The following is a 21,874-nucleotide window of genomic DNA, read 5'->3' as shown; positions in this document are numbered from 1 at the left end:
ATTAGACAAAAAACACAAAGCCTCACGATCCAACTTGTGTAACATTAACCGTGTGTTTCATATGAGCTAAGGATAGAAATAATATTTAAACATACTATTTCAGTAACATTTTTTTAAAAAAAAAAACCATGTAATAAATATGACTAATGCATTTAACCTTGAATATTTTTATATCTAAAATAAAAATATATTATTATACAACAATTAGATCATGTGAGATGTTATTTTTGATACGAGTTGATGTAACATTGAAAATTTAAATTTTTATAGATAAAATGAGATCGAATATCCATCTTATAAAATTAAATCACGATATGACCACAAAATTTTCGTGATATACAATTATTTTTTTAACCCTTCGTTTAGCCTATATTATTAATCTATGTATCACTTATCTTATCAAATCTCGCGTTCTTATCGTCATATTATTTATCCATCTATTAATTATCTATTTTAAATCAATCAAATCATTAATTATTTAACTTACATCAATCAAATTACTAAATTTAAATTACTATATTACTCTTTATAAATAATACTATTCCGCAGTGTTTGGTACAAAGGATTAGGTAGGTTTGTGTGTGATTTTTTATTTAATCCATTATTTGGTAGGATTTTTATTAAAACAAGCTAATCTAACCTAGAAAGGATAAAGTTGTTTTATAGTAGGTTAACTAAACCCTCCTCTCACCCTAGTATTATTTATCCTTGTTTTTATCTTACTCATAAATTCCATAATTACTCTTTCCCTTCAATCTAAAAATCACCCATCCAATAAAATATAAATGGTATTGTTGGCAAAAAATTTTAAACCATTATTTAATCTTATTCCTAAAAATAAAATCAATCACAATACTATTTTTAACGCAAATTATCAATCCTTATTTATCAATTCTTTTATAATTCATTTAATAATCATTCAATAATCCTATCAATTGAACCAAACACTGCGTTCATATTTTATTTATTGTTAAAAAAACAAAATGATAATTTATCATGTTTATATAAAATTTAATTAATCAAATCAAATCAAATAAACTATAATATATCAATCAAATCAAATACAATATTAACTATCATTTCTTATTTCTTATTTATTACATTATATTACTTATCTATGTATTGTTTATGTAAATAAAGAAATTACATTACCAAATCATAAAAAAAAAAAAAAAATCAGACAAATTTCTATATATATTAATATTAATATTATATGTATGCATCAGAGAGAATGCGATTTTGACACATCAAAGCGACTTCTGGGGAAAAACAAGTGAAGTTGTGGACACTTTTTCGTCGAAGGTTTCAGTGCAGTTCTCCGCATTTCGATCGAAATTCAACCATCCAAATCTTCCAGGTTCGTGAAATCTTCGTCATTGGTTGTAAATCATCTCATAATTGTGTGATCAAAGGTGCCTGCGTGTGTCGTGTGGCGTAGTGCTACAGTGTTCCAGCTCTTTTCCACGTGTTATTATGTTGCCAATCGCGTTACTCGTAATGTTTTGAAATTTTCGTTTCACAAATGGCTTTTGCTAGCTTGGATCTATGTTTCTTTTTTATATTTAAAATTGGGGCGCGGCAAAGGTGGTTTTTTTAGGTGGGAATTTTGATGGTGGATAATCAAGTACTTGTAAGTGGGTAGGTTTTATGGTTTATGAATTTTATCCAGTTAAAATTTGAGGTAATGCTAGAATAAATATATGATTTTCAAGAATCTGATGACTGTTCTTTCTATGTTGGAACTGTGTAGGTACAATGGAAAACAACGTGAAGTCAGAAGTGAATCAGCTTCCTGAAGCTGACTCCTTACCTGACGGGTTTGTTGAATCTTCGTCTCCAGAACATCTGGAGGAGGAAGTGACTGATTATAAAGAGGAAAAATTATTGCAGCTTGATTCTCGGTCCGACTCCGATGTAGTGATAACTGATGGCGGTGGCACATCTTTTGGTGAATGTAGTGATAATGTGGGGGATCAAAGAGATAAAGTGATTGGTGTGGCAGATCCATTGGAAGCCAAGACAGCTCCTGGAGATGAAAAACATGATAGAGAGAAATGTGATTGTTTTTACCTTATCATGAGGATTTAGTTTTTATGCATGCAGATTTAAGTGGTGTGGTTGACTTTTTGGTCAAATGGTTTGATAAGGAATAGAACTGAGTAAAATAGTAAATGTTGTTGTACATTGGGTTTCGTGACATAAGATTTAGAGTGTGTGTATATAGAGAAAACTGAAAAAAAAGGTGTTTGGTTGGAACCTTGGAACAAAAGCACTCAAGAAAGACTGAAGCTAGGCATTCTGGCTTATAGGCTTACACTGCAGCTTCTCTTTCAAGCGACAAAGCTTTTTTGAAAAATTTCTTTTTTGTTGTTCTATCCAAAAAAGAAGTTATTTTATTTTTTTTCTTAAAAAGACTTCGAAACCTTATGTCATGCATTTCTTTATCCGATTTGACCTTAGTATGTGTTGTTTTACCTGTCGATGCATGATAATTGGATCGTGGAACCAGAAAACTTGATGAACAGATGTGATTTTCTGACTCAATAATTCCATCAATTGCACGGTGGAAAGAAAAATTATAGAGGATGAAAAACCTGCTTGTCGATGAATATACTTAATTGATCAAATTATTCCCCTTTTGTTGACTGCAAATTTTCTCTCATGCTCCCAATTTCCTTTATTCTTTCATGGGTAGATTCCATTTGACCGATTTACTGTTGGTAAAAGTAGCTAGAGACTACTCATGTATTAAGACTTATTCAATATACCCGATACAAATATCCCATCACATTAAACCTTTTAACTTTCAAACTTCATAATGCCTCGACCTGGGGTAAATGGACGCATGTGACCAACCCTAGAGCTTGCTTTTAGCGCAGGGATAAAATTACTCCCTATTCAGCTGACAAATTAGGCATTCTCAATGTCAACTCTTGCAATTTTTTAGCACTTCTCAGTCCTCGGTAACATATACATGTTGCATTCGCTAAAAAGTTCTAAAAATATAACTTCTGTTTCTGTGTTTTGTTCGAATTGATGTTTTATATGGGTGTTGCTACTTTTCAACTCATTTGATTTATATGTTTTAACTTCTAATCAGAATTAGCTTCATTGGTGTTTGTGTACATTCTGAAGTAATGATTTAGTCAGATCATTTGGTTTCATTTGCAAATCCTTAATGCACTACAGATATCAAGTCTCAACAGGCTATCATCATCCCAATTACCAATTGTCAATTCTCTGCTACACCTCCTGGCATTAATTTTCAGAACTGCGAGACAGGGGATTTAGAATAGTTTATTTTTTCATGTTATTTTGATTGTTTTGAGTTACTAACATTTCACAACACTTGGCTTTGCAGCTTTTGACAAAGATTTGGATGTTCAGACAGTTCGTTTGGAAGATATTTCTTTGAGAGGAAGTGCTGAGGACAACAAAAAAGTATTCAGTAATGCCAGTGGCAGTGTCTTAAAAATATTAAGTGATTGGTTATTGATATATAAATTGCCTCCTTCTGCCTTGCTAAGTTTCAAAAGTTTATACAGAGTTCATATAATTTTCACGAGGAGTGTAGTAATCTTTATGAGCTCCGGGGACGTTATCATTGGAAAGTCATCTATAGATTGAAAAGATAACATTAGATATTTTATGCCATCTTCTTTTGGTTTCAGTATTACTTATTAATCTTTCTTTATTTTATGCCAGCAAGTCTCCGAAGTGAAGCGTAAGAGTGTAAAGCGTTCCTTTAAATCAGAGAAAGAGTTTTTGGAATTCACTTTGAAGTATCAACAAGTCATTGTTGAAAGAGATTCTGGTATTTGATTATCGTTTGGCAAACAATCCCCTAATGTTAATTCTCATCGATTTTTTTCTGAAGGATTTGTAGATCACTTGACTTCCATTTTTACCTGGTTGTTTTTTTCCTTCAAAATTTGGTATATTTATGTTATTGACCATATTGAGTTCGTCTAAGAAGCTTTCACATGATCCCTGATTTCGTTGTAATTTGGTTGTGGGTGCATGCCAGAGGATCATAATGTATTTGCTTGATTCTTTTGACTATCATAACCTCACATATTTAACTGAAATGGACTGCTTTATATCGTTGTGACTTTCAGAGTCTTTCCTGTCATTTGCTAATCTATGGATTCCTCTCATCTGCAGCAATTGCTGTTAGAGATAAACTTGAGTCATTGTGCCGGGAGCTGCAACGGCAAAATAAAATGCTAATGGTATTGCCTTGTCTCGCATAAAATATCTGCTCCAGCTCATGCTTCTCCAGACTTGTTGGTTTCTCTTATACCTACTTTAGAATCCCAATTTCATTTAAAGCCTCTTACTCTCTTTGTTCGCTTGTGTGCTGTGATTCAATGTGGATGTGAAGGAATGCTTGCCATTATATGTTGTCTGCTGACTGCATCTCTTTAAGTTTTTTCTTTTCTTATCATAACTTCTCTGAATTGTTATTGTCACTGTAAATTAGCATGAACAACACGTGCATTGCTCATATGTAATGTTTTTACTTATTAAAAATACTTTTCTAATAAAATTTTAGTGATTTGTAAAAAAAGAAAAGATAATGGCTATTAAGATCATCTAATGGATTAGTGGGATGCAGGTTATGGTTAGTAGTAGGAAGTTTAAAAACATGTACAGAATTATAATATAAAGGATTTTATTTATTTAAGCTTTCATCTTTCTGACCTCGAAGGCTTGTTTTGGAATACTACTTAATTATACCAAATTTGATTTTTATAAGGCCCTCTTTCTTTATTAAATAGTAAGATATATTGTGGTTGAAGATGTATCACTCTCTTCACTAACAGATTGAGAAAAGTTAGAAAAATTCATAGTTTGTTTTCCTTCAATCTTGAGGTTTAATGCTCAGCGTATCACTTTGTGAGGTTTCAGAAGCGCCATTGCAATTGCTTGATTTCCATTTATTTTTTCTTCATTTAATATGGTGTGGTTATATTGATCTTCTCTGTCCCATAGTTGATAGTACTGTTGACTTGAATCAATGAGGGAATGCTCTACTTTTTCAGGATGAATGCAAGCGAGCATCCTCAGATGGTCAAAATCTGCGAGTAGATCTGTCAAACAAGTTTCAAGATGCAATTAAGGTATACACAGATTCTTTCTAATGTACTTTAAAGCTATGCCTGTCTTGGTTTTATCTAGGGGTTAGGATCAGATGCAGCCCAATCTCTCATATCTTTCATCATGTAAAATTAACCCCTTTTCCATGTCAGCCTTTAGATTTCGATATGATTTGAACTGAAAGAATTGGTTTCATTTTACCAACATGTAATGAGGTAGCATGTTGGTGGTGGACTGGTGGTTGTCCATCGTCAACGACTCATTTATTTAACTAGAAGTACTGGAGTGTCAACTTTTTGTAGAATTTATTATTTTTTTAATTTGTTAGTTTCTTGTCCTCCCCTCCTTGCACTCCCTTCATTATATTTCCCTCTTTTTTTTTTTTTTTACTGTTGCATGTAATTTTTGGTTTTCCAGATTTTGGGTTATTCTGTGTTTTTATAGTTCTCATGTTCAGTTGGAAGCATAGTTCATCCGCTTATTTGGTAATACCTCTTTCCACGTCTCACCAGTTTGGATCTCCTTGTGATGAATCTAGGATGCTACTAAACCTATTTCAGGCTGCATCAAAATTTTTCTTTAAACATGTATTCTTGGCTGTTGATCTGACTGTCTTGCATAAGCTTGCAATCTTCCCCTTTTAGCATCTAAAAGCCTGATACTTCTCCCTGGAACATTATCGCTTCATGTACAAAGGGCTCACACTGGATTATTGTTCATTTTACATTTCTTTCATATTCACCTTTCTCCATTCGATTGCAGGAAGTAAGTAGTAAACTGGAGGAGCAAAAAGATGAATGTCTATCTCAACTGAAAGAGAATGAGATGTAAGATTAAAGGTCATGAAAATGATGGATGAAAAGAAGCCGTGAATATGCCTGCTTCATCTAATCCTTTTAAGACCTTGCGCGAATGAGTATATATACTATATGCTTGTTCTATGAAATGTTGTCATGCTCATGAAATTATGTCAAAATAAAATGTTTGATGTGTTGATTCCTGTTGGGTACATTGTCAACAGAAAAAAATGTTAGGTGCCAAATAACTACTTGGAGTGTTGTGTGTAAGTAGATGAAAAGACGGTAAGAGTCCAATTGCTTGACGTTCTTACTTTGATCGGAACTTACTGTCTTTCCAGTTTCATCCAAGTGCACCTTATGCAGGCTACTGATGATTCAATGTTTGTTAATAAGTAATAATATCTAAAATTGACTGAATCAATAAATCTTTTCAACCTTATTTTCATAATTATGTAGTCAGCTTTTCTTTGTGGGACCACCTTAATCAAGATACATAGCCAAATGATTAAGCCATTACCTCAACTACCTCTGGTTTTCCATTTGTTTTGACATTTCCATGACCATTTGAAGCTTATTTTCATAATTACGTATTCAGCGTTTCTGTGTGGGACCACCTTAGTTAAGATATAGAGCCAGATAATTAAAGCAGTACCACAACTATCTTTGGTTTTCCATTTGTTTTGACATTTCCACAACCATGTTGTTCATGAGTTCCTGCTATGTGCAATAAATTTAAAGATTAGGCTCCATTGTGGCTCAGGATTATGTTGGAGAGATTGGTTTCATCATCTGGTTTCTAGGACCATCTGTCTGGATTCAATCTCAAATTTCTTGCATTTTTGTCCTGATCATGTTATAATCGTTTTTTATGGTCACTGTGCAGATAGAACTTAAATAGATATTTATTATTCAATATACTCTGCACATTATTATTATTTTTATTTTAAAATAATAAATGACTAAGAACTGTTAATTATTTTCCTGTCTTTCTGTGTGCTTTTATTTTCTCGGAGCTTTTTCAATTGTTTAAAAGGTATGCAAAATTTTCCCACTTCAGGTTAAAGATCAAGTTAAAACAACTTGTCGACCAATATGCTCTTTCTGAGCAGCAACATGCACAGAAGGTAGTTGCACTGCCACGTGTGATATTTCTAGTAATAAGATTTTTTTTCTCATGTGTATCTATTTTTATCTAAAAGTTAAACGCTGCACATGACTTGGCTTTGCAGTTGAAACAAAAAACGCTCGAACTTCAGCTTGCCGATTTGAAACATCAGCAACAAGAAGAGAAAATGAAACAGGAGCAGTCCCAGATGAAACTATATGCAGAACAAGTTGCACAATTGCTAGCAACTGAAAAGAACTTGAGGTTGCAGTTAACAGCTGACGGTGAAAAGTTCCAACAATTCCAGGTAGGACAATTTTTCTTTCACGCAACACCATACATTGATTCTTTTAATGAGAAATCGGTTATATTTTCTTTTATAGTTAACATTAAAGTTTCCCAATTATCTTTACATAATATTAACGTTTTATTAAGTTTAGTTATTTTACTCTGGCTTCCTACATTTGATTGAGATAAACAATAACAATCATTTTAGGGGCTCCGTGTGCGGATATTTTATCCGCCTTATATATATATATATAGATAATATGATCTCATTTCTTATATTAAAAAAAAAAGAGAGAGAGAGAGAGAGAGAGACAAAATAATCATTTTCCTTTGTTCAAGATGTAGTGAGTTGACTTTCCAGAATTAGATTTTACTTTGTTTTTGAAAGATAATGATAATAAGGATGGACCTATTTAGATGCCTGAATCCCCAATAATCTAGATAGAATTTAAATCACTTGAAATGCTCTCCTTTATTTTTCAAACAGATGCCGTGCTGCAGGCATGGACCAAGATAGATTTTATGCATGCACCATGTTTCCTTGGAAGAGTACTCTGTAAAATGATTAATTTATCTCTCAACAACAAAATAACTGAATTACTATTTGGATTTTCAACAATGATTTGACAGAGTAATGTTGTCAATGAATTAGTACCAGAACAATCCAGAGGATCTAGAATCTCCTATGTGTAACTAATTGAAATTATTTAAGACAAAGTTAAATGTAGATAGAGGATGAATAAACATTCAGATTATGTCCTAGTCAGGGTTTTCTTCTTTCATTTCAATTTTTGTCCTTGTCTGACAGCCAATTTATTTTTAAATTGTTTCCCAGGAAGCATTACTGAAAAGCAACGAGGTTTTCGAAACTTTTAAGCAAGAAATTGAGAAGGTGCGGAAGCGTTGCATGCTTAAATAACAAAGATATATGACAGCATTATGGATATTTCTTTTTTCTTTTTTCTTTTTTGTAAAGCAAATTATCATCCTTAATGTTTCTATTCTTGAACCAAGATGGCAAAATCGAATAAGGAGCTGAAGAAGGAAAACGCCTTTTTGAAGAGCAAAAGTGAAAAATCAGATGTTACTCTTATAGAACTTGCAGATGAGGTATGTTTGATTTTAAATTCTCCTTGCAATGGACCTTTGTCAATTCCACGCCTTATCCCCTTATCATGTCTTTCTTCACATAATTGTCGTAGGAATAGAGTGTTGCCAGTTAATACAAGAGTGTAGATTTTTCAGCATTGGATATTTGTTTTATTCATTTTTGCAATGTTGGGAACCCCTTGGACATTGGGATGCAGATTCTCTGTCACCCCTTTGATTCAATTTATCTGGGGTGAATTGGATAATACAGCCCATTGAAATGTGAAAAAAAAAACATATTACACTTTCCTGGAAAAAACCTAGCAAATTCACATGTTTGTAAAAGAGATCCAATTAAAGGCCAACTTCGGATGAAACCATTACCGTTAAAAGAAAATTTTTGCAGGGAATAATTATTCTGTATTATTGATCATCTTTTTATAAGATTTACAATCTACAGAGCATATGTAATGCTACAAATAAGGGATGTCAATCACTGATTTTTAGGTAAAGAATATTTCCTAATTAGTTATTTTCCTATAATACAAAGATCTTAGCTAATTTACAGATTTACAATAATTATTCCTAAATCAATTTCAGTCTTCCAACACTCATGTTACGATATGTTCCTCATTGAGTTCAATATATGGTCTTAGACAACACTCCTCATTGAGGTTGAGTTAGGTTCAAGTCTAATTTCTTAACATGGCATCAGAGCTCAAGCCCATCGTATGTGTTGGGCCACCTGTTAATTGGATAGATTTCTTGGGAGTTCAATATGCCGTATGTGTTGGACCACCCGTTAATTGGATAGATTTCTTGGGAGTTCAATATATGGTCTTGGACAACCCTCACACTTGACAAATATGAATGTGGTGGCTTGATATCCGGCATGAGATATGACCATTTTTCATGCTCTCACTTTAGCATTCGTCACGATTGCTATTTTCAACCTACACAGGAAATATTTACGTCCTAAATTTTTATACAGCGGGAACGCCTGAAGAAACAGCTCGAAAAAACAAGAAATCAAAAGGAAAAACTCGAATCCTTATGCCGCTCGCTTCAGGCAGAGAGGAAAGCAAATGCAGTGGGAAGCAATAATAGCTTGGATTCAATCCCAGATTAAATCACACCATTGAAAGATGGATAAGTTTTTCCAAGTGTTGACATTTATCTATCGCCAGTGATTGTATGATAGTTTATATTTTGGTCGGAGTTGAGGTACTGCCAAATAAAGTTGTCCTAAAAAATTTTGTTGGCGTAATTGGGTGTATTCATGCCTACTTCCAGTTATGTATCCATGATCATGAATAGCAGTACTATGTCGTCCATAATATATAATTTAAGTTCTCTTACGTTTCCTATTTTGGTGACATGACATATACTCAGGGCCGTTTCTATTTGGAGGCGGAAGAGTCGTTCGACTTGAGCCCATTTGTTTTCGTGGTCCATAATTTTAAAAAAAATATTATATAAAAGTGTAAATTGATCCAATATAAATTAATTATTCTTGGACTTTTTTCATTCATATCATAGAAAATTATTTTTTCTTTATCTACTCTTAATATAAACTTTTTTTATTATTTTTGGACCTATTGATAAATTTATTTATGAAGTTTATTATTTTTAGGTTTTTTGATAATTTTTTTCAAATATAAATTATTTTTTCTGTGTCCAATATAAACGAAAAAAAAACTTTTTTTATTCCCTAAATTTATTATATAGTAGTGTAATTGGATCAATATAAAAACATATTTTTTGACTCATAGGGTTGTTCTGATATTAATGAGGACGATTTATTTATGGAGTTGACATTCTTGAAGTTCTCATTACAAAGAGAAACAAAATCGGCAATTGATGTAGTGAATACTTGAAAAAAATAGATGAGTATTTCTCAAATGCTCAAATTGCTTATAAAATCTTGTTGACTATACTTTTTACAGTTGTAAGTGCAAAACAAAATTTCTCAAATTTAAAGCTCTTCAAAACTTTTTCTCAATAAATCATGTCATAAAAAAAGATTGAATGAATTGATTATGCAATTAATTGAGAAAAAAATTCATGAACAATTTGATCAATATTGTTAGCTCTAAACTGTTAGACGAGTTGTTTTATAGTAATCATTTTGTACATGTTTGACCTTATTACTCAATTAAAATAGAAAAATTTTGACTATTGCACATTTTTTAAATCGAAAAATTTGTTATTAATTTAAAAGAATATGAAAGGCACATTACGATTTAGGGGTTTCTTTTAAAAGTTAGACTCATGCCCAAAAATTGTTAGGATCGCCCTGCATATACTGTATATTGTCATCGTTTAAGGCAAGTCTATTACGAAGTCGTCGCATGTTATTTTAATCGGCACTTAAATTTTTAGCAGTATTTATTATTTAACCAGTCATTTCAGATATGAATTTATTGTTGTAAGAAATCGATGGATCTGCACCGATGCATTCATCCATTCCTTTTGTTGTCGATTTTTTTTAAGAGTAATGCTACATGTACAATCAAATTTGTACAATAATTTTTACACTCCAAAAAATTCAATACAAAATTTAATTTATCAAATCTCACAATACATTGAATGCAAAATCTCACGATATCATATCAAAATCTCACGAGATAATAGCAAAATATCACGACATAATTGTTGTAAATATCGTTGTACGATATATTGGTTGTACCTTATTCTTTTTTTAAATAACTTCTCATAAATTTATTTGACATTTAATTCTCTTGAATAATATAATTTTTAAATAACATTTTTGAGAAAATGTTAAATATATTATTTAATGGATTTGACATTGGTTATAGTTTTTTCCACTCTAATAAATTTGACAAGATGACCCTTTTTCCCCCCAAATTTGACCTTTGGCAGTGTATTTCATCATACTGGAGTAAGCATAGGAAACTAAGGTTGCGTTTGGACATGTACTTTAAAAATATTTTTAGTGTTTTGTAAGTGAAAAAAAATTAAAATATGTTTTGGATAAATTTTTTGTAAAATGTTTTTGAAAAGTGTTTTCAAGTATAGTTTTTAAAGAATATTTAAGAGATGTTTTTAAATGTTTTTAAAATGAAACTATGTAAGACAAAGATGAACAACATTTCTTTTAAAAGGTTAAAATATTTTTATAAAATAGTTGTCCAAACATATATTTATTTTTAAAACAACTTTTAAAACATTTTATAAAAAGTTTTTAAAACACTTTTATAAAAACGTTTTATAAGTACATGTTCAAATTGAACCTAAATCTTCATGCAAAAGTCTCTCAGTTATCTGCTCTTATTCACTCTTCTAGTTATGAAATAAACAAGAATATTCGATTTATCGTACCAATCATTGAAATGATAGCACAAGGACAGAACGTAATGGACGAGAATTAAGGACAAAGTGTTGAAATAAATTTGGTGCACGCGAGATTAACATATGAAATATTCACACAAAAAATAAAAATAAAAACAAACAAACAAACAAAATAAAAACAAACAAACAAAATTTAATTAATCAGAAAGATTTTGTTTAGCTTTCTTATTCAAAATATTGCTTGTATGCAAATCATAGATAGGGAAATTACGACAGATTTCTTGCGAGAAAATTAATCGTATTGTTTTTAAATGACAATTAGTTGCCAGGAATAAAATTATCCAAAATTCTAAAACAAATTGTGGTGAAATCGTGAGATATCATAAAACAACCCCGAAACCATCCTACCCAAAATTAAGGCACAAATCACATGCAAGCCCAGAGATAGCCCAACTTACTCCCCAAGCTGGTGACAAATTATTTTTGTATTTCCATTAATCAAATAGAGCAAATACAAAGTTCCTGAGACATTACAACATCTAGAATTTTAACCAAAAAGAAAACAAAAAACAAAAAGGATTGATTCTGAATCGGTCCTAAAAATCTATGTTACATTGCGGGAAAATAAGAGATTTTACCGCAAAAGGGTTACTGCTACCTGCCTATGTCGCCTTTTCTTCTCCACGTGCTGTCCTCTTCAACCATGTTCCCCGAATGCAAACTAAATTGTTCAGCTTTGGCATAGTGCATTTTGATGGCAGCGACCGGATCTGAGACGCCAGAACACTGACCTCCAACAAGTACTCTTCCAACATGAGCTCCAAAAATCCCTCTTGATTGCTGTTGAAATCCTGAGACGACATTCAATATGTTCCTTCTTTGCATGTCAGTGATAAATATATCTTGTGGGTTCATATCTGTGGTAAAAGGCCGCGCCTCTCGTGTCTTTCGATGGTCTGTCAACCCATTGCTGTTGCATAGATCTCTACTAGGAAAAACTGAAACACTGTTGAAAAAGCGGTCACTGCTCTTCACAAGTTTCTGAATTGGCGGCTGCTCGACTTTTGCTGCAGGAGTAGAATAATTACTAAATGCTGAGGGACACTTGGCCAACAAGAGGGAAGAGTCGGTCACAGGGGGGAGGCCAGTCTGCATCCTGTTCCTATCCCAAAAACCAAAATCCATAACAGGAATATTTTCAGAGCCAAGGTGGTAGTTACAATCGAATTTTGACACTACTGAATCTAAGCTGACCTTCTGTTCACCACTGAATTTCAGGTTCAGAGTAGGGCCACTGGATATATGATGCTGGCCACCGTTGTCAGTTGGTTGTCCGCTACAATTTGATTCCTGCTCAGAGGATGTTAAGATTTTACCAAACAATTTGACATCACCATTCCTAGAAGGTTTTTCCACATTAGATGAGCAACTGGATTGGGTTCTAGATCGGCCAACGCTGTGTCGTTGCAATGGATGCAAAGCCTCGGTATCATGGGAATGATATCTTGAGCTCCTACACTTCTGAAGAGAGAACTCAGCACGGTGGGCAGAATGCAAATTTCCATGAGAGGAATTTTGAAGCGGAATTGGTTTTTTGCAACTAACAGACCCGTTTATCTCACACTCTTCTGGCTTGGGAACAGTGGACCCTCTTAGGAACTGAGAAGGATCTGAAAATGTGTGACCAGATAAATGCTGCTGACCAATTTTCTGAGAAGGCTCGTCATCAACCCAATCAACAACAACAGCTGACGAAGCATTATGATTTGAAAGTTTCTGATATCTAATTGGAACAGAGAACAGTGTTGAGGACCTCAAGGATGCTATATGACTATTTTGCTTCCATGGATCGACACGAGATTTTTCATTATAGTTTTCAAGAGCAGCCTTCTTTTGGAAAGAGACATCATCAGCTTGCGTAGCAGAAAGTACATCCAGAAGAATGGGAGAAGCATTCTCAGTCTGCTGCAACTCACACTTAATCCCACGAACCGTGCAGCTTATGCCACTGACATTGGCAGAATTGACATCCGTGTCTTCAACTTTCTTATGAGTGAACAAAAGCTCTGGTTCTTGGCAATCTATCCCAAGATGCCCATCCGAAACCTCAACCAACGCCGTGTTCTCACCTTCACTTGGTTCCTTGCGCATGCCACAGTCAGTCACCTCTTCAACCTTTTGTGCAGTTTCCTTATCAGAGGACACGTCCACGGTACCAAGTTCCTGCACAGAGACACACACACCATTCGCATCATTCTGTCTAACGATATCCACATTGAATTCCATAACATGATCATCAAGTTGACAATTACCCATCAACGAATTCTTTGAAACATGATCAGTATCCATGGGATCAGAAGAAGCTAACCAATTATTTTCCTCACCTCTCTTCGACTCAAGCTTCAGATGCCGTTCACATCCTATTATATCATATTCATGCCTTGACTTCACGTCAGATGTCAGAAGATGATCGTCCATCTTGCAATCTGATCCGTCATTGCAAACAACAGACTCAGTTTCAACAGCACTAGCATCTTCCATGTCACTACCACCTCCATTAGCATCACCAGAGACTGCATTACCTTGTCCAGGTTGAATCAGATCCAACCCAAGACACTTCCTGGCTTTGCTAAAGAAAACCTTACATTGGTCCCTGGATCTTGTTCTGACACATTTTGAGATCATCTCGAAGTCTCGGCCATAAGAAGACAGGGACTGAATGAAGATTGATTTCTCCATATCATTCCAATCAGTATAATCCAGCTCCACATAGCTCTCATCTGAGCACTCATCATCAACACTCAATGTAACTCCAGGGGTTGAAGGACGCTTCATAGAAAACCTAACTCTCTGACACCTCCAATCCTGATATCCATCCACAGGATCAACTGAACTCGTGATGCAAGAACTCACGGCCTCAGATGACATGGAACCACAAATACCAGCCAACACATCAGCAGCTACGGCTTCTCTCTCATTGTCATAAAGATCTGGACTGTTTAAACTCTGAAAAGTACTATCATAAAACCTCGGTGCTTTATGAGCACTAGATGCACCAAAAGAAAACCTAGACGTGCACTTCTGCTGAATCTCTGCGCCCGTATTATCATTAGCCACGATCGCTGATGCTGCGCCCAGAATATCAAGGGAGGCCGCAGCAGCCCCACGGCCCCATCTTTTACCCGATGCAACCAGGTATGTGGTCGATTGGGAATTACTACATTTAATAACGCCAGGCTTCTTTCTGGCTTTCTCAAAGCAATCCGATTTGTGGTTCTTGTAGTAAAACTCAACACACTCTGCTGTTGTTTTATGATCTAGAAAGGAGGCAATCTTCCTGAAATCTTTCCCAAAAGTAGCAAGCTTATCTAAGAAGATATCCCTTTCTTCAGACGTCCAGGTATTGATCATAGACCTTTCTGTTTCAAGAGCGCGAGGATCTACCACCAGACCATTATTCGAAATAAACCTCGAAATCTGCATCTCCTTGTCCAAAATTAAAGTAGGCATCTTCAAAGTATTTCTATATGGTTTAACCGAGGACTTTGAAAGCAGCCAGCTGAGAAAATCGATCACATCTTCTGCCGAGACTGTTTGAGAGTTCCCAGCTGCAAACATAGTCATGGAGAATTAAAGAAAAGTCATGAGCGATTTTCTGATGCAAAACCAACTTGGAATCTAAATACGTTCCAGCAATGAAAGAAAATAATACAAAAAGACAATCAGGTAATATTTGCAAACAAACTACAGAAAGGGATCACACCAAACCATGCAGACTACATAAAGGGAGGATCAAACCAAACCACAAACCAGCTAATTTTAAAGTAAACACTGAATCACTGATACATCTCTAGTCAATCATTAATGCAGACACTTCAAACATCGAAGATTATACCACAACATATCAAACCAACAAAACATTTAGTCAGGAACCGTCCTTCCCCGTATCTCATTAGTCATTATTAACAACAAAGCAATAAAGTGATGAGAAGTTCAGAGTCAGCGACTCAGTTCCCCATTTTCATGCAGCATGCAGACAGGCGAAGGAAGATGTACGACACTAAAAACTCTCAAGTTCATTTCAGTTGCCACACATAGACATATAAGATTTTTAATCTACAGGCCAGTTCTGATACAGAAGCAATTAGAATAGATTAATGTTCTATTAACCAAATTTATAAGATATGTTTCTTAGAAAAACAGAAACAGCTTTGTGTTTGGACATATTACTGAAAAAGGAGATTTTTCAACTTTCAGATTTTATTCCTAGGGAAAAAAAGTACTTCGAATTACTCGGTTTTTTGCTTCAACACCTTTGACACAAAATCTTTTTATCTTTTATATCCAAAAGCATTCTAGTAGATCTGCATCCATCACTCAATACATGAGAGGAAACCCTTGGTGACGATCAAAATACACTGAAAAGCGAAAGTCAAATTTAATACCCTATAAATGGGTCATTTATTAGCTGAATGGCGAATCTAGCATCAAATATATGTGGCATAAACTCAATTTTCAGCCTCAGGTCCAAATGAAATTGATTTACAAACTGATATTTTTTCCTACCATCAGCATTCAACACCCTTTGAAAAACTGCCAAAACTCGCTCTTCAGATTCGAAGACAAATGAAATTGACCTCCAAACTCTCATGTGATATATAATCCTAGAATCAGCATTAAGTTTTCAATGAAGAAAAACCAACTGAGTGCATGAGACAAACGCAAATTGCAGTCTTATATCTTACGAAACCAAGAGCATGCCAAAAAACTTAATACCAAAAATGACTCACGATTCTGACATTAAAATGTATCATGCCAACACAATGTTCAAGTTAAAAAAAAGTAGAATTAAAGAGCTTCACCACATGTCATTATTTCCAAAACAATAACCAATTCTAGTCATGTGTAAGTGCCTAAGCTCAAGGCCCAATGAGGATAGTGGATACACCTTGCGTCTAGAGGCAACCTAGGCGATAAAGAACAAGTCTTGGCGCACTTAAAGGGGCTCAAGATGCCTCTAACCGGTGTCTTATAAGTAATTGCATATTATACGTAAAATATTATACGTAAATGCACCTCCCTTCGATAACTGATAAGGAGTGGTGCGATGCAACTATGTCAAAATATAAAGCACTTGATGAGAAAATAAAATTGATGCAACTATAAAGTGATGGATGTTATTTACCAGCTGCAGAAATCCGAGCGCGACTGAAACGATGCATTTTATGCCCAATTAGATCTGGCTTCTTATGAGACAACGCTCGAAGTTTCCTCGCAGAAACCAGTCGACCTTGCGACCAGAAATGTTGAAATAACCTGTACTTAAGAGTAAGAGCCTTCTCCTTAAACTTTAGAAATCGTTTCCTCCTTAGAAAGTTCTTTTTGATAACTGTGAGATCGCCCCGCAAGCAAGAGACACTCGAACACATTCCGAAATTGAAGATATTATTTTCAGAAGGTACTAACTTATTTAAAGCCTCAGAAGCCACATTTGCATAATCTTTATTGGAAGCCAATATTGAGTCATAAATATCCGGTATATCATAATGCGTATCACAGGTCTCAGCAAGATCTGGACAACTTTTGGTTACAATCAGCTCATCATAATCGGCATGGCCAGCATTCCTCCAATCACAAGTACCTTTATCTAGATTTTTTTCGATCGAGTTACTAGAATTGATGGCATCCAAATTCACCAAACCTCTGGCACTCTGACGATAAAAGTCCTCCACAGAAGTTGACACCTCCACACATTTTGAGGAAGCACATCCTGTGTTATCAGTATTCTCTACTTTCAAACTCGCGTGCTCAGCTTCGATTGCGACAGGTGCATTTTCACCAATCGTACATTCAGATGAAACGAGGTCCAAAGAAGCAAGCCTTAAAGCAAAATTGGAACCAGTAACTTGCTCCTCGAAATGTTTTGAGTGGATCTTTTCTGGTTGCAAGCTGGACACATCTGGAAGAGGGCAGTAACCTCTACGTTCTGATTTCAATGACTTAAGTTCAGTTTCCAGCGAATCTATCTCGGATTCTGTCATTTCAAGTGCTTTTGATACATCACTCTTCCACAAGAACAACTTGCTGGCTCCCACATAATAAGTATTCCGAGAACTTTGTTCCCCAGATTGTAACAATTCACAAACCAAAGAGCTCATGTTAGAAAGTGATGAAAGTTCCAGGTTTTCTAAGTTAAGTGTTGGTCCATCAAAGGGAGTCTGGGACACAATACTGGGTGAACAGCTGAAATTAGATGCTCCATGGTCAACTTTTGCACCATCGACGATCTCTTTCCCTTCAATACCTGTAACATTTAAACAAAACGAAATACGTATAAGGAAGAAGAAAAAACCTACTGACCAAATGAGACAAGAAGTTACGTTCTGAATACTATAACCAGTCATCAATCTCAATTCCACTGGTAAAAGATATAATGTTAAAAATCACCACCAGGTGTTCATCAGCAATACAAAGTAGCTAACGTCCTCATTAAAAAAAGGCAAAAAACACAATAAGTAGTTCTCTAGGGATGAAACATAGCTTTTTCTGTCAATACAAAGTCAAAGGAGAATTACTAGACAACTGCAAAATTACATACTTTGATTGCATTCAAGATTTGAATTTGTAATTTGTAAAAACAAAAATTAGTTTAAAAAAAGAACTGAATTTGTAAACTCGTTACAAAAGTAGATGCGTGCTTAGACAGTAACAAGTGGTTGAATTAAAATAAACCCCTGGCCTACCTCTAGCATGAGGACCAATCTCGCATCATAATGCAACAAATCATGCGGTAATGAAAAACTTTTCTGAGATTCACTTAAAAAAAAGGTGCAAATTCTCAAACTTATCCACTAAAAACAAATAACATCTACCCTCTGCATTATATTTCTACCTCCTTGCAGATGTACTTACTCCCTTGTCATTGCCAACCCACCTAAACTTTTGTGGGTAGTAATTCCATAGAATGATGAAGCAATAAAAGAAAGGTAACTTATGTAGCAATGAACCACGTATTACCTGGCGAAGAACTACACGCAGCCGAAGACGGAGTTGCTGGTGAGGTACAATCTTCCAAATCTGCAACTCTTTGACTCTTTTCAAGCATGTTCATGGTGTGAGCTTGCTCAGTTTCTTCTATATCACTGAATCTGATGACCATGGAATTATTTACTGCATCATCTTCAGGGCCATCAACTTTCTTCTTCTCATACTTTGCCAGTCCCTCTCCCCAGCCAAGACGTTGCTTCTTCCTGGAAATAGGCTCCTCGGAAGATGGAGCAGCAAATGTCATCAAACCAGCGGCACCAGTATCAGCAGTAGGAGACTGCACTGGTGTCACTTTCTTTTGCTGCACTTCAGCAGCCATCTCACTAGAGTCCACTCCTGCACAATTTGAGCTACTTGAACGGCTGAGACTAGAGCCCCTTGATGATAAGCTCCCTGACCTTGACCATTTCAGAGGCTTCCAATTTATTGACCCCGTGCGTGTTTCTTTCTCATATTTCCCTGTATTCACCAACTCATCCGCATTGCCATCATCCTTATCTGGCTGTTCTTTTGCAATAGAATCAGGTTTTTCTGATTTGACCTCATCGGGAGTGGGATGAGAGAAGTTGTTCTCATTTCTGTTGTTTGCACCAGAATTATTGTGAGCTTGAGCATTCTCTATAGACCTCTGTTCATTATTCTCAGTGCTTCTTCCAGGACCGTCCGAGGATGCAGAAGGCTCCCTAGAGGTTGCTTTCCAGTATTTTTGGCTAAAGGACCCCCTATTATCTCTGAAATTTCTGAGATGCCTAACTCCGTCACTGCCCAGACCATAAGGCCGAAAATTCTCTTCATCTAGGTTCCTGTCACTGAATCGAGACCCATAGGGAAGAAATCCCTGACCAACCTCGTCAGGATGCATGTTCCAACCAGCTTGCTTTCCATGACCTTCAGGGATATAACAAGCAAAATGAATTTACAGAAACCAAAAATGGAAGGTTGTAAACTCGTAAAGCACAGGTAAGGGAAAAAAAAAGGTAATGCATTAGCAGTTGTTAAGGCAATCCAAAGAATAGAGCAAATACGGATTTAAAAATTTTTTACATATCAGCTCTACTCCAACCTTATCCACCGAAAACCATCACATCTTCGTACATGAAAATCATGGCCACATACGAGGGTCCCGTCTCTTCTTTCACGAATTACTTAGAATGCAATATGGAAAAACTTTTTTCCCACGATTTAAGGGCTAAAGAGCTCAACTTTCCACTGATTACCCAAAAAAATCGCCAAGAACCAATTTCAATTTCAATTAAGCAAACATAAATTCTGTGTAGCCTAAATTTGACAGAACTGAAAGGTCACCGTAAAGAAGCGCAAAATTCAGACTCTATTACACGGAAGAAAATAATACGTAAAGAAAGCACAAATTCGATATTCAATTGAATACTGACCAGGAAGAAGAGGGCCAGAACGGAAATCAGAGTACCAACGCGGCTGTTGTTGCTGATGGTGTTGGCGGCGATAAGGCGGTATGTGGGGCGGCGGTGCGTCGGGGTGGTGTTGTTCTCGCCATCTGGGAGGCCAACCGCCTCCGTACCCACCGCCATAACGAGGGTCCGACCCGGATCTCTCGTGCTTCCGAAACTCTCTCCGATCCCATGAAAAAGGCTCCGGCGGCATCAAATCCCACACTACTACTTAACAAATTATTGCTTCTTCTGTACCCCGTAACCTCATTCAAGGCCTCGTTCGCCAAGAAAAGAATGCCAATCAAATTCAACTCCAGCGTCCAAGGACCCAAAAAAATAAAAATAAAAAAAGCAATTAATCACAAATTCCCGCGACAAAACACCATAATTTAGATTTTGCCTTCCAATTTTCTGGGCCAATTGAAAGTGAGAACGCGAAGCGATAAGGGACAAAAGGTGGAAGAGGGCAGAGATAATCGAAGCCGGATTTTCTTGTGTGCTTTGATTCTCAATTTAATATTATATATATTACATATATATATCTGTGAGAGAGAAACGATGTCTGGTGAATGATGTGAGACATGCAGGCTGGTGTTTGATTTAGGGTTTCTAGCGCGTGCGCACCGATGTTTGTACATTTTGTTTGCCGGATTGTACGTTTTGGATGGCATGGAAAGTTGTATGGAATAAGAGAATCTTGCCAAGTTGTGTGAGTGATAGATATCCCATTATTTTTTTAATTTTTTTTATTTAAACATAATCTCATTATTGTTTGTTGACTAAACATCTCAAATAATCGATGAATTTTGAACTCTAGATTCTATGTCACGAATGATTCTAATTTTAATATCGATATTTAGTGAATTATCTCGATCTTCTCTATATGTGAGTATAATGAATGAAGTAAGTGGTTTAGATGATATTGTTATGTTGTGAGTGAATCAGAGGTTTGTGTTATCAGTCGTGGCCACAGTGATATGTTTTACATGTGAAAAATAATAAGATAAACGACATATTTTGTGATATTCTGGTGTCTTTTATTGTCGAATAATTACGTCGAGACAATATCGAATATTATAATATCACAAATTTGTCGTTTTCTCATTATCTTCACATCTGACCAATAAATATTGTAAATACCAAACACTTATAATTTGGTGTGTCGAGAGATGCAGTAGATTGGGTGGAAATTAAGCTTCTAATTTATATGCAACAACATAAAATCAAGATTCTCGTCTAGTACTGTTCAAAACATTGTACGAGCAGGTGGTTGAGATGATATGGTGATGTTATAAGTGAAATAGGAGTTTGTGTTGTCAGTTATTGATAGTGTTATCTTCTAGATGTGAAAATAACGAGAGATACGACGATATTTATGATATTATGTTGTTTTTTATTGTCAAAAAATTACGTCAAAACAATAACAGACATTACAATGCTACAAAATTGTCGTTTTCTCATTATCTTCACAACTAACTATTAACTGTAAATACAAAATACTTAAAATTTAACGTGTCGAGATATTCAATAGATTGGGTGGAAATTATGCTTCTAATTTATGAAAAAATTTAAAATCATAAATATAGTTTGTTGATATGTATCAAGATTATGGTTTACTATTCAAACCATTGTACGAGCAGAAGCAGATAGTTGAGATGATATCATGATGTTATAAGTGAAGTAGGGGCTTATGTTGTCAGTTATTGATAGTGTTATCTTTT

At 35.1% G+C, this 21,874-nt stretch overlaps 2 protein-coding genes across 4 annotated transcripts; one reads left to right on the top strand and one right to left on the bottom strand.

The window, feature by feature from the left end:
* Nucleotides 1–1,250: 1,250 nt before the first annotated feature.
* Nucleotides 1,251–9,740, top strand: LOC140879820 (uncharacterized). Its single transcript, XM_073283739.1, has 12 exons — nt 1,251–1,357; nt 1,751–2,056; nt 3,362–3,441; nt 3,706–3,814; nt 4,165–4,232; nt 5,046–5,123; nt 5,863–5,927; nt 6,958–7,024; nt 7,130–7,312; nt 8,129–8,185; nt 8,308–8,403; nt 9,374–9,740. The coding sequence occupies exons 2-12, from the start codon at nt 1,756–1,758 to the stop codon at nt 9,509–9,511; spliced, it is 1,242 nt and encodes a 413-aa protein (XP_073139840.1). The 5' UTR covers nt 1,251–1,357; nt 1,751–1,755; the 3' UTR covers nt 9,512–9,740.
* A 2,427-nt stretch (nt 9,741–12,167) lies between these two features.
* LOC140879472 (uncharacterized) lies at nt 12,168–20,757 on the bottom strand. Of its 3 annotated transcripts, none has more exons than XM_073283178.1 (5): nt 20,136–20,757; nt 18,712–19,629; nt 16,880–17,998; nt 12,949–15,302; nt 12,647–12,850 (listed from the first exon to the last, which is right to left on the bottom strand). In XM_073283178.1, exons 1-5 carry the CDS (start codon nt 20,362–20,364, stop codon nt 12,782–12,784), a joined length of 4,689 nt encoding a protein of 1,562 aa, XP_073139279.1. In that variant the 5' UTR covers nt 20,365–20,757; the 3' UTR covers nt 12,647–12,781. The 3 variants fall into 3 exon arrangements, with proteins under 3 accessions (XP_073139277.1, XP_073139279.1, XP_073139278.1); XM_073283177.1 differs by having other exon boundaries at nt 12,647–12,856; nt 20,136–20,756; XM_073283176.1 differs by having other exon boundaries at nt 12,168–15,302; nt 20,136–20,756.
* Nucleotides 20,758–21,874: the final 1,117 nt, after the last annotated feature.

The sequence above is a fragment of the Henckelia pumila genome, chromosome 2, assembly GCF_033568475.1.
Source record: "Henckelia pumila isolate YLH828 chromosome 2, ASM3356847v2, whole genome shotgun sequence".
In the NCBI taxonomy this organism is placed as follows: domain Eukaryota; kingdom Viridiplantae; phylum Streptophyta; class Magnoliopsida; order Lamiales; family Gesneriaceae; genus Henckelia; species Henckelia pumila.
This window is presented reverse-complemented; position numbering and strand designations above follow the sequence as displayed.

Excerpts from the sequence above, each read along its gene's own strand:
- LOC140879472 (XM_073283176.1), bottom strand. The coding sequence starts at position 20,364 with ATGCCGCCGGAGCCTTTTTCATGGGATCGGAGAGAGTTTCGGAAGCAC. Across the intron at positions 17,999-18,711 it reads TGCGTGTAGTTCTTCGCCAG|GTATTGAAGGGAAAGAGATC; the intron begins GTAATACGTGGT and ends TAAATGTTACAG. Across the intron at positions 15,303-16,879 it reads CGCTCGGATTTCTGCAGCTG|CTGGGAACTCTCAAACAGTC; the intron begins GTAAATAACATC and ends CTATGTTTGCAG.
- LOC140879820 (XM_073283739.1), top strand. The coding sequence starts at position 1,756 with ATGGAAAACAACGTGAAGTCAGAAGTGAATCAGCTTCCTGAAGCTGAC. Across the intron at positions 3,815-4,164 it reads CATTGTTGAAAGAGATTCTG|CAATTGCTGTTAGAGATAAA; the intron begins GTATTTGATTAT and ends TCTCATCTGCAG. Across the intron at positions 7,025-7,129 it reads AGCAGCAACATGCACAGAAG|TTGAAACAAAAAACGCTCGA; the intron begins GTAGTTGCACTG and ends TTGGCTTTGCAG.